Raw genomic sequence first — 13,119 nt, forward strand, 5'->3', positions numbered from 1 at the left:
TATTTATAAGACCTAAATAATTAAGTCGGTTGTTTCACTCCTGACTCCTGTTTCGACATGGGATAGGAAACGCGTCTGTGTAAAAAAAGGAAATTTTCCCAATCACCGTTGATGGACCAACTAAAAGAAATCCAGCCCATCAAAAGCCCATGGAAACGCGTCTTTTAGGATCGAGAAGGACCTTGAGCGTGTCAGAAGGTGATTGGGTGGGGAAAAAAAAAAAATTGGGTTTTTTTTTTCTTTCTCTCTCGACTTCTCAATTTCGATGGATCATCTCCACCGCCTGTACAACCGTCGACGATTTGTGTATTTGCAGGAGTTAAAGTGAAGCCATGAAAGTTTTTCACTCTCAAACATGAATTAGAAGAGTTCACCTTTCCAGGTTCTAAATCATATAATATCCACCGTTTATTTATTTCGTTTTGATTGTCTTTCCAGTTTTTGTACTTGGGAAGCTTGTTTCCATTGGATATCTTGTGCATGCTATTCGTTTGGTGTATTTAAACGTCATCAGAAGTTTATATACACATCAATTTGTGTAAGTTAGTACTTCTATATTGAAAGTTTTCTTCTTTTCAATTCTCAACTGTGAAACAATCCTGGGTCTGGTATTAGTGTAATGCTTATTGTTGTTGTTGACTTTAATATAACTTTTTTATTATTTATTTTATTAATATAACCTTTAGTAATCGACTTTAATATAACCTTTAGTCTTTGATTATTATATAGCTGAATTCTATGTTTTATGAATCTTTTTCTAATTAGTAAAATATTGTTAGGTTTGTGAGTTTCATCCTCCTGATTGATTACTTTTGCTCCCCTCTCTAGTCTAACGATCAAGATTTGTAACTAAAAAGATCTGTGAATTGGCTTTCATTGTTTAAAGGATGTTGTATAAATTAGATTTTAGTGTATCAACGATTTGAACAACAGAACAGTATCTCACTTCCTAGTTTATATAATACTCCTTTCTGTTTAATAAAAAGTGTCATTTTTATAAATTTCACACAAAATTAATAAAAATTTTATACTAAGTGGTTAATGGTTTAATTAGATTTAGATTAAGGGTAAAATTAGAAAATTTGTGTTAGTTCATGGTGAACATTAGATTTCTAAACCCGCATATCAAGCTAATCAACAAACACAATTCAATGTTTTCAGGTTAAAAAAGTGAGGTGGACCAAAAATACCACACAATTTGAGTAGAGATGTGCACAACATGACAACACCATCTTTGTCTCTTCTTTAGTCAAAGTCAACTCAAATCCCACCGTGATTCCCATTACCCCCAATTTTTTAATTTAGTTTTCACTCCCCAAAAAATAAATAAACTTTCAAAACTCTCTCTCTCTCTCTCTTTCTCCCAAAACATCTCTTTCATTGTATCCGTTAGAACAGTTCGTAACCCGCCGCTAAATCAAAACTCAGAGGCCAGAGTCAGAGATAGATCCAATCCAACGTGAAGTTGAAAAACGATGTCGTTTAGGGAGAAGATTCCGACGAGTCCTAAATCGCCTCTGAGAAGAAGACGCTCGAGCTGGACCGGTCCATGGCTAAACCATCAGACGACGTCGTTCAAGCAAGCAGTCTCCGCCGTGATTCAAGCCCAGTCACCGAGATCCAGGTTCAAATCCTCTGCTTCTGAATTCTCCGACGTCGATCGAACACTTTCCTTGTCAGATTCCATCATCCTCAGGATCCTCGAGAAGCTTCCTGAGTCTCAGAGCGAAGATGTCTCGCTCGTGTGTAAACGGTGGTTGTATCTTCAGGGACGGCGTTTAAAGACTATGAAAGTTTCAAATTGGGATTTTCTCATGTCTGGGAGGCTTACCTCGAGGTTTCCTAAGCTTACGAGTGTTGATTTGGTTAACGCGTGTTTGAATCCCTCGAGGAATTCAGGGATTTTGCTTTGTCACAAGTCGATTTCGTTTCCTGTATCTACTGATTCGTTATCTAATTGGGATTTTGTTGAGGAGAATTTGTTGGATTGTGAAATGGTTGATAGAGGGGTTAGGGTATTAGGAAGAGGGAGCTGTGATTTGCTTAAGCTTGTTGTGATTAATGCTACTGAAATGGGATTATTGAGTTTAGCTGAGGATTGTTCGGATTTGCAGGAGTTAGAGTTGCATAAGTGTAGTGATAATCTCTTGCGTGGTATTGCTGCTTGTGAGAATCTGAGAGCGTTGAGATTGGTTGGGATTGTAGATGGATTGTATAGTTCGTCGGTTTCTGATATAGGTTTGACGATTTTAGCACAAGGGTGTAAGAGGTTGGTGAAGCTGGAGCTTAGTGGTTGTGAAGGTAGCTTGGATGGGGTTAAAGCGATTGGGCAATGTTGTGAAGTGCTTGAGGAATTGAGTATTTGTGACCATAGAATGGATGATGGTTGGATAGCTGCGCTTTCGTATTTCGAGAGTTTGAAGAGGTTGAGGATTTCGTCTTGTAGAAAGATAGATTCTAGTCCTGGACCGGAGAAGTTGTTGGGATCTTGTCCAGCTCTGGAGAGTTTGCAACTCACAAGGTGTTGTTTGAATGATAAGGAAGGGATGAGAGCCTTGTTTAAGGTGTGTAATGGAGTAACGAAGGTTAATATTCAGGATTGTTGGGGATTGGATGATGATTCTTTCAGCTTGGCTAAATCTTTCAGGTAACTTGGCTTTATAGATCACTTCCCTGTACATCTTTACCTTCAATTATTGAGTTCACAGATTGATATTCAAATGGTTACTTCATAAAGCAAAAACCATAGTTTTATGTTGTTCTCCACTTAGGTCTTTTTTCACATCAAGATCCCATAAATTTAACTACCAAAAATTGAAATGCAGCTTCTCCGAGAAAGTAACATGTAGTTTAACTGAACTATATCATAAAAATTTTAACTTGGTGTTGGTGTTCCACTTGATTTGATTAGCAAAAGACACAATTCCATGCTATGTTGACTGAAGTTTTTAATATGGATGATGATAGGCATTGACTGTTTTGGCTTTGATTTGTGTGTGTTTGGTACATAAACTATGGTTACTTCAAAGAGCAGAAGCCATATTTTTCTGTTGTTCTTTTCACACCATGATCGCATCACTTAACTGCCAAAAAAGTGAAATACAGCTTCTCTGAGAAACTAATGTGTTCTTTAACTGAATGGTGAAGAGCATTGACTTGTTTTTGCTTTGATTTGTATGCTGATGAATACAACAACTTCCAAAAAACCCTGAAAAGATTTCCCTAGAAATAATGAACTCTTCTGCTAGTTTTACTCTTAAGGTAGGTGTAAAAGATAGGGTTCTGATCATCTTTGTATCTTGCAGGAGGGTGAGGTTTCTTTCTTTGGAAGGATGCTCAGTCCTAACAACAAGCGGTTTAGAGTCAGTAATTCTACACTGGGAAGAACTTGAGAGCATGAGAGTAGTGTCATGCAAGAACATAAAAGACAGCGAAATATCAGCCGCACTCTCGTCTTTGTTCTCCCTACTCAAAGAACTAACGTGGAGACCAGACACAAGGTCTCATCTCTCATCTAGCCTCGAAGGTGCCGGTATCGGAAAGAGAGGCAGCAAATTCTTCAAGAAGAGATGATGCTATGTAATGTAAGTTCTCGCATCTCATGTACCCTGAAAACTCTTTGATATAAATCTTGGGGCATCAATCATTATTACTCTGTTGTAAAATCTTATGTATTGCAATGTTCTGTTGTTATGTATAATAAAACTCATTGTTGTCCATAGTATCAATTTCAATTTTATATAATGACATGGAAAAAAAAAAGATTCAAGAAACATTCTTTTTACAAGGTGGAAAAAAATTGTTTTTAGGTTCTTCGATCTCTAGAGAAAAAAAGTTTGAGAAAGTCAAAACATTCAAAACAAAAGAACCTTGTTCGAGTTCGTCTCAGATCTTGTATAGTTTTCATAGCTTCGTTGCTTCTGTAAGCTCGCATGACCATGTCCTGTTCCACTTCCTCTTCTCTAAACAATAAATCCGCCACGTCATCTTCTCCGTAGAAGACATCTCTCCTTCCTGCTTCAACTAAACTCTTCCGTTTACGTAACCCTTCAACACTCGCCTGAAAACATGGCAGCGATGCAGAAACACGTCTTTCCGCCGCCGGAGTTGACATAGGTAAGTCAGAATCTTTTCCGATCATCTTCTCCTTCTGATTGATGTGGTCCTTTGTAATATCCTAAAGAGAATAAACGTAGGGCAGAGACTTGCGTACCTAATTTCGTAGTTATCGTTACTTATAAGAAAAAAAGTTTTGTTATTTTAATAAGACTAGGTATTTCTTTTATAAAAATATAAAACGTGTTACGATCTTTTAAAGATTCTTTAATGTTTTTCATATTTATCCAAAAGAAAGATAAATTTAGCAAGCTACCTATAGGAAAAATTCATAACTAGTAGAATAATTCAAATTACAAAAATAAATACTCATTCAAAAAAAAAAATCTTAATTTTAAGATAAGGATAAATCATTGATTATACATTGAAAACAGAATCCATCTATGTGAGTTTGAAACAAACCAAATCAGTTTTACATAAAAAGATTTAGAGATGATGAGGTTGACACAAAACAAAAACCTTGAATCTGGTTGAAACGACTACAATGGCCTCATCTCAAGATCAGAGCTATGGTGTGAGACCGGGACAGAGGCACTCATCTCTTGAACTGGTGGCGGGTTAATAACAGTCATGGGCATCACAAAGTTGTCAGAAAGACGGTTCTTCATCTCGCGGTGCTCTTGACAAATCGCACAAAAGTGAAGGCAACAATGCACCATACATGGATCACATGGAGAGTTCTGTTTCCATCAATCAATCAAACAAAAACACACATTATTCAGATTCTTTATCGATTTATTAGATGTTACGGAAGAAGCTTTTGATTTTTATTATACCTTGAGATGATATTTCCTCTGAAGATTTTGACGGACGTTTCCAGTGTAGATACCACACATCCACCAAACAAACAACAAGCCTTCACATATAAGAAAAGAGGTATGCGGATCTATACCGGGAACACAAGCAACAATGGATGCAGCAGTAAGACCTCCTTCTACTACAATGGAATGGCAAATACATGCTTTGGTACACGAGGTTTCCTCATCACTCATAGTCTCATAGACACGTCCAAATAGAACACTTGGGCAAATAAGTCCCTGCCAAACTGTAAAAGAGTGGACTCAAAAACTGAAACCAAGCTCCTAGTTGTAGTAAAGATGAATAAAAAAAATGACAGATCTGTGAAAACTCTTACAACTAGGCATGTCCTCAGTACAGCCGAAGATTCCGGTAGTCCAAGGCTCATCAGCAGGAGCTTCAAAATTCTCAGGTAAAGGTTGGCCACACTCGTTACATTTGTGAACAGCTAGCTACGGACATGTTTCACACACACACACACACAGAATCAGAGCACAGATCCATACAGATCGAATTGTCAAAATCTAGAAATTGACACTAATCGAGCCTGCCTTAGTTAAAATTGACACAACACATAGAAATCAAATTGATCATACGAAGAAGACAAGTCAAGGATCTCTTGCGCAAATCACTAACATTATCGATTAAAAAACAGAATCAGTAGTAGAGTAGTGGGCATATTACATGAGAAACCTCAATGGGTTGATTGAGTTCGCCGGGATTAATCTCATCGACGGGAGCTTGCTCCTTTGTTAACTTAACGTACCTCGACGGTGCTCCTCCGTCCGACATCTGAATCCAAAAAATTAAGATCAACCCAAAATCGAATTGAAAAAGAGAGATAAGAAAAAAGGGATCTTGATGCGAACCATGTGAAGGATCTGGAGAAGAAACCGAAGAGTGATGATCTCAACAAAGGTTCCGTCTTGTTCCTCTGTAATTAAAAGAGAAGAGGGGATGTTTCTGAGGCTTTTTTTAACCAAACTGTTACCAAATCGAGAGAGAGAGAGTTATTCAAAAGACTAATTTGGTCTTCTTCTCTTCCGTTGACTCACCCTAAACTGGTTACCCAAAAACTAGTAACTCATTCAAAACAGTACATTTTAGAAGAAAAAAATATATTTGTTTCGTAAGGTATCATATAAAATATTATTGATTTATATAACAAATTAGGAAATTATTAAGTGTAAACTAAATAATCTCTATAATTAATTCTCTATTATCTCTATAAATCAAACATAATTAACCTTTTTAATAATAATCCTCTATATATTAACAGTGAATCACACTTGAGAAAAAAAGCCGATGTATCGCCGTCAGAGAATTCATGACATTTTTTAGCAAAATATCCTTAAATTTTATACTTAATTACATTAATATGTCATTATATTTTTTTTATAAAATATTTAACTGAATAATAATTAGATATGTCATCTTTTATCACACAAAATATATCAAATATTAAAACTAATTAAATAATAACATACTATTTTAAAGTAAAATTTTGTGAACTTACAAGTCAAAGTTATATTGATTTTTATTAAATCAATATTTTATATTGATTTTATTTTAATATCAATATTGATTTTAAGAAATCAATATAAGTAAAATATTCTAAAAAGGCTATAAAAGTATATCAATTAATATATAATTAATGAAGATAAAGAACATATAACTTATTAACATAATCATATAAAAACGAAATATTATTTTTATGTTAGTATTATTACCATAATAATTTAAATAACAAGCTTTCAATAGTTATTATAATTGACTATAAAAAGAAGTATATTATCCCTGATTTATCTTCAACTCATTAAAAGAAACATAATTTCCAATAAACATAGATTTATATATATTCATAAATAAATACAAAAATGACAACAAATTAGGGGATATCATGATGTGTGATTATTTATATATATATAAGCTAATTAATCTCAATATTTAGTGTGATTATTCATTAAAAATAGAAATATTGATAACCGAATATGAATATACATTCTAATTGTATATTCATCTATGTGTTATTAAAGAGGAATGAAACAATAATCCTTATCATTATAAATAAACTTAGTACCCAAAAAAATCATAATATATTTAAAATGAGTGATTATTAGATTATGCAAAATTGTTATAGTTACTCGATAAACCATAAATATAAATTTTGATTTTTAAAACACGCATATATATATATTACCATCAATTGTAACATTTTAGAAATATTTTCTTTACCACGTTCACATATTTCACAGGTGAAATGTATTACACGAATACGTTGATTTTGAAATTTCATTAATTTTTTCATAATGATTTTTTTGGTAATAATTTGTCATTTATAGAAAATATTAATAAAGCAACTAACTCAAAAGATTTGAATAGGCTAATCAAAAATATTAATTCAATAAATTAGATTATCTTCAGAAAATTTTGTTTATAATCCGATTGTAACTAACATATAGTAAAATTACATAATTAAACTACCGAGTAATTTAGTATATGTTATTATAGTTACATAAGAAACATGCAAAATTGTTATGATTACAAAATAAAACATAAGAAAATATAAATTTGATTTTTAAACCACACAAAGACATGTTGCAATAAATAGTAACATTTTATCAATATTTTCTCTATCATAAAACCTCTTACACATTCAAAGATTTCACGGGTGAAACGTATATCTTTTACACGAAAACGCAAGTTTGAATAGAAAAATGAAAAAATTTAGTTACATATTATGTTTGACACAAATATATTAATTTTAGGATAATAATTTTCTTTAAATCGATTTAGTGCCGGTTGTTACCTAGTTATAAAGTATAAGATGTCGAGATAGTGTTTCATAATTAATATTATAGATATTTAGAAATCTTTTATTAAGATATTAAATTATGATTTTTCTATCATTTTTGTTTCACATTTTTTTCTTAATTGTATTGGATCATCATAAAATACATAAAATTAATATAATTGTAGATTTGTTTTTCTGCATTTGTCTTGATCTGAATTTTGAAAAATGGATATGTATCACTCAATCAATGAAGAAAAATTGTTTGTTCAACATCAGCACATCATTTAAAATTAGTAGACAATTGTTCAAAATCATACTATAATAAAACCAAAATAAATCTAAATCTGAATAAGCATGAAACTTAATTTAGCAAGCATCCAAATTTAAAAGTTGGACCTTTAGTCGAACTGTTTAACTATATCAAATAAAAATTCTGAACATTTATAATATAAAAAAGTTTAAAATGTCACATGCCAGAGTTATATAGTGGGAAGAATTTAGATAGATATTAATATAAACTTAAAATATCCTTAACTCACTACACCATAGATAAATCATCGGGAGAGGGAATAAACCGTCGTCTTTCTCACTAGTTTACATGACTTCTTTCTTTTTATGAAATGAATCTAAAAACATTTTTATAGCTTGGTGTTTTTAAATAGTTGTCCATTTTTCTTAACTTTTTTGTTTTCACTAGAAAGATCTAACTCTAAGGAGCTATCTCATTTTATATCTTACACCATAGATAACTCACTTACAATTATAACGCAGTTGACACAATATAACTTACTCATAACCAAGCAAAGAAATCTCGGAAAAAATATTTAGCTCTGGAGTCACTTGATCACATGCATGTATTTGCATTTTCGGTCTTCGCGCTTGTAAGACCTTTCCTCTAATCCCATACGCGAAGAAGCTCAGTTGGATTTTATACTTAAGCAAGCTCAACCGGCTTAGACAACTAGTTTCAAAGTGATAGTTTTTGGTAGTTACTAGCTAAGAAGTAAAGCTCCAAAAAGAGAGAACTATGAGTAGGATAAATAAGAAGAGTACTACAAACTTTGCTTAAATTGTGGTGGTCATATGTAATACTTATGTTTGTCAACCATGCACGTAACCTGAAATAGCTTAGAACGACAAAGAATCAGGCACACTAATTATTAGTATCATGCAAGAAATTAGAACCCCTAAACAGCATTAAGTGAAGTAAGATATAGCTAGGATCTTTCATGAATGATTAATTGCAACTCAAACATTTAGTTTCAGCAGGAGTTTTTTTCTTTCTCTGTGGCATCAAAACAGCAGCTCAATCAAATAAATTCGTTTAAGTAGACGAAGAATGCCGAGAGACAAGACTATTTCTATAATATCATTACGAATAAAGGGTGTTTTGTAAAAACGCAACTGATGTGGGATATAGAAAATATTGTTTTGATATCAAGTAACATCGAGATTGATAAAACCTGGAAAAAAAATTGATAAGCCAACAAAATGATGGACTCACTCACCTGTAGACGGAAGGTCGCATATACAGGCGAAAATGGCTAGACTCTGTGTCACGTAAACCTGTAATCTTCTGCATAGTCCACAAAGGTGTAAACACTACTACTAATTTTAGGCGCTTCTAAACCTTGGATTAAAACTTGTTGCAAAGTGTTTCTTTCGGGATTAATGTACAACACAACGAAGGGTTTAGCACATAGATAATCCGGGGACAGAATAATTTCACCATAAGCAGTCACTCCAACAACGGACATACGGCATTCATAGACAAAATTCTCGGGCAAATATTCACGATGCAACCAGTCCTGTTTCTGGACATCCTCAAGAATCCACAACCGCAACCGGAGTCTACTAAATTGTTGACCGTAGTTCCTGATTCGGACCAAACTGGTCACGCCTAATTTACCCTTGTAATTAATCAGTCTTAGGCTGCGAGAAGAACAACTGAATATGCTCCTGGTAGTAGAGTCTTCGTCAAGAAACCTAAGTTTCTCAGACCTAACATCAAAACAAGCTATTTTCTCAATGTTTTGGTAGCCAGCAGCTAGGTAATACAAAACCCCATTGATGCATATCCCTCCTCGACTTTTAGGATAATGGTTCCCTCGAAGTTGGACCTTCCTCCATGACATTCTTCCAGTTCCTAATGTCAGGATATATCCCTCTCCATGACGATTTTTGGTTACGGCCAGTACCTTGTACTGTTTGTTAATCGGATCGTACCCTAAAAGGCTTCTCGATGTTGAAGTTTTGCTCTTGTATTATACCAGAAGCCATTGCTTCAAATACAAGCATGGTAGAGAATAAAACAGAGAATGAAAAAGTGGAAAACTTCTCAATTATTCTCAACGATTTGGCCTTACAACATTACACACAATTATATAGAGTACTACGGTCGTAACCGTTCGTTTAGTAACCGAACAAACGCAACTATCTAACATGCACCCTTTAATATGCATACACATATCTAAGTATATCTTGAACATGTAGTATATTGTAGTATATGACCGAACTCAATTATCACTAAGACCATCATCATCCGAGAACTGCTTCCTTGTTACTCAAAATACTATATTTTAATTATTTTATTATAATATTATTATATATTTAAATAAAAAATCTGTAAAAAAAAATTGGCCAATCATAAACAGCTATATCTTAAAGAACCGATGCTTCAGATGCTTAGTGGAGAAGCGTTTCTCTCTCTTTGATTTACTTTATCATTATTATTTAATTTTTAAGTGAGAGTATCCTTGAGAGTAACTACTAGTAATTATGCTCTAACACTCGAATGGTTCTTCCTTTTCATTTGAGGTAATCTCGCGTACTGTCCTGTGCTAGGGTTACATATCACCGGCGCATCATCTCTCTCATCTTCTGAGATTTTCATACTAGGGAAATATAGTAAGCTAGAGACAGGGTCACACATTTTGCTTTCGTCAATGTATCCAATTGGTAACTGCATATGAAAATCGGCGGCTACTATAAAAGAAGGATCGTTCTTATCTGGATTTCGAGGCTGAGGCGATGAGTACAACCACAAGTTACCGGAATCTTCTTGGACTGCGAATAAGAGACGTGGCCGAGTCGAAGACCTAGTCAAGAACAACTCAGTGAAATCTGGACGGCTTAGTATGGACGCGCAGAACTTGGATGCGAGACCAAACCTAGCGATGGACTTGGCAGATAATTTCGAGAGTATCTCGATAATGATGTCAATCGGGATCGGATCGGAGTTGTCTTCCATATCCATTGAGTTTCAAATATCGTGTATTATTGATTGACCTACCGTAGGCTCTAGTTTAGGGTTTTAAGAGCAATCTCTCTAGGGTAGAGTTCGAAAGGGTGGGACAAAAAATCGTAACCCGAAAAAACAAACCGAACAAAACCGAAATAAATGTATTTAATAATGTTTTTAAGATTTTTTATTGGTTTATAATTATTTAAATTGAAAAGTATATTTTGATTACATTATAAATCATGTATAAGTTATTGATTGATATATTATTTCTATTATACATTTATACTAGATTTGGACCGTGCTACAGCACGGGTTGAAATACATTTTATTATTTTTAAAATATTATATATGTAATTGTATATAATATTATTTGGATGCAATTCATGCAAATAATTTTTATTGTAAATATTATTCATGAAATGTAAATGTATTATGTAAGTCTTATATTGTTAATTTTAACCCGTGTTAGAGTATATGAAATTATTAATCCGTGCTAGAGTGTGTCCAGCAGCTTCCGTGCTAGAGTATATAAAAATTTAACTCGTGCTTGAGTTTGTAAATCTTAAAATTATAATATAAAAACAAAATTCAATCTGTGCTCTAGCATGGTCCTAATTTTTATTGAACGTTATGGTTTATCAATAAAATCTGTGGAAAGTAAATTTCTAATATTGTGTTTAAAGATCTTTGGAAACAACTTGATATATGACTAAAATCTTCTAAAAATACAGTTTGAAAGATCCATGATTTTATTTATTACCATTAATATATCAATTATCAATTTGGAATATCTCCAATTAAGGTTGCACCCAATATTTAGGTGTAACCATTAATATATGAATTAATCTATAACCTATCTATAACCTATTTGTAATCATTTATAATTAATTAAAAATATAAAGTCTACAAAAACTATGTTGTGTACTTCTTTTTATTAAAAAGGAGATCATTTGAAATAACTCCGCGATTATAATTTTAAATTAAATAATATAATTTAATCACTATAATATAAACTATATTGTGTACTTCTCTTTATTTTATATTATAATATAAATAATATAAACTATGTTATGTACTTTTCTTTTATTAAAAAGAAGATCATTTGAAATAACTATGTTGTGATCTTCATGATATATTTGCTCCACGATTTATGGATTTATTATTTATTATCTATATACTCCACGATTTATGAATTTATTATTTATTATCTATATATAAAGAGTTATCTTATGAAGAGTTATCCCATACGCGAAGGAGCTCAGTTGGATTTTATACTTAAGCAGGGCTTAACAGCCGGTTTAGACAACTAGTTTCAAAGTGATAGTTTGCTGTACTTACTAGCTAAGAAGTAAGAACTAAAGCTCCAAAGAGAGAACTATGAGTAGGATATATAATTAAGTAGAGTACAAACTTTGCTTAAATTGTGGTGGTCATATGTAATACTTATGTATGTCAACCACGTAACCTGTAGAGATAGCTTAGAACGTAACCTGTACCGTACACTAATTATTAGTACATGCAAGAAAATAGAATCCGGAAACAGCATTAACTCAAGTAAGATATAGCTAGGATCTTTCATGAATGATTAATTGCAACTCAAACATCATGAATGTTTTAGTAGGATCTTTTGTTTTTTTTTATAAAACATCATGAATGTTTTAGTAGCATTAACTCAAGTAAGATATAGCTAGGATCTTTCATGAATGATTAAATTGCAACTCAAACATCATGAATTATTAGTATCATCAAACATCTAGTTTTAGTACGAGTTTTTTTTTTTCTCTGGGGTATCAAACAGCAATAATAATACAGCGTCTTGGGATTTCCAGGATATCCTTGACTATGTGTTTTTCATCCGTACAATAATAATTCAAACGTAGAGTCAGTTTCTTGAGGATTGTGGAATTCTCTAGGAAGTACCTTATTAGCTTCCATTCTTCTGCCCCATATCCCGAGATGGTGGTTTTGATATCAACATACTCAAGCGAAGATAACAAACAATCTGGCACAGACCAATCAAATCCACTCGGCTCTTCGTGACGCGGTAAGGAAACAAAGTCGGGACTAGGCAAGAAACCGCGATGGAGTCGTAATTACGAAACGAATGAGCAAAATTCAGAAACGAATGAGCAAAATAATTACGCTATCCATAATAATCACTAAATCC

General features: G+C 33.0%; 4 protein-coding genes across 4 annotated transcripts; 1 reads left to right on the forward strand and 3 right to left on the reverse strand.

The window, feature by feature from the left end:
* LOC104726035 (F-box protein At5g51380-like) lies at positions 219-4,366 on the forward strand. The gene is made up of 3 exons (XM_010444802.1): positions 219-382; positions 1,162-2,647; positions 3,306-4,366. The coding sequence occupies exons 2-3, from the start codon at positions 1,476-1,478 to the stop codon at positions 3,571-3,573; spliced, it is 1,440 nt and encodes a 479-aa protein (XP_010443104.1). The 5' UTR covers positions 219-382; positions 1,162-1,475; the 3' UTR covers positions 3,574-4,366.
* LOC104726043 (cell number regulator 6) lies at positions 4,449-5,944 on the reverse strand. Its single transcript, XM_010444816.2, has 5 exons — positions 5,784-5,944; positions 5,599-5,706; positions 5,252-5,366; positions 4,893-5,161; positions 4,449-4,796 (listed from the first exon to the last, which is right to left on the reverse strand). The coding sequence occupies exons 1-5, from the start codon at positions 5,784-5,786 to the stop codon at positions 4,596-4,598; spliced, it is 696 nt and encodes a 231-aa protein (XP_010443118.1). The 5' UTR covers positions 5,787-5,944; the 3' UTR covers positions 4,449-4,595.
* On the reverse strand, positions 9,259-10,195 carry LOC104752746 (putative F-box protein At5g52620). Its single transcript, XM_010474960.2, has one exon. It carries the CDS (start codon positions 9,841-9,843, stop codon positions 9,265-9,267), a length of 579 nt encoding a protein of 192 aa, XP_010473262.1. The 5' UTR covers positions 9,844-10,195; the 3' UTR covers positions 9,259-9,264.
* LOC104752755 (putative F-box protein At5g52620) lies at positions 10,485-10,964 on the reverse strand. Its single transcript, XM_010474972.1, has one exon. The coding sequence runs from the start codon at positions 10,962-10,964 to the stop codon at positions 10,485-10,487; it is 480 nt and encodes a 159-aa protein (XP_010473274.1).

Source organism: Camelina sativa, chromosome 2 (assembly GCF_000633955.1).
Source record: "Camelina sativa cultivar DH55 chromosome 2, Cs, whole genome shotgun sequence".
NCBI classification, from domain to species: Eukaryota; Viridiplantae; Streptophyta; class Magnoliopsida; order Brassicales; family Brassicaceae; genus Camelina; species Camelina sativa.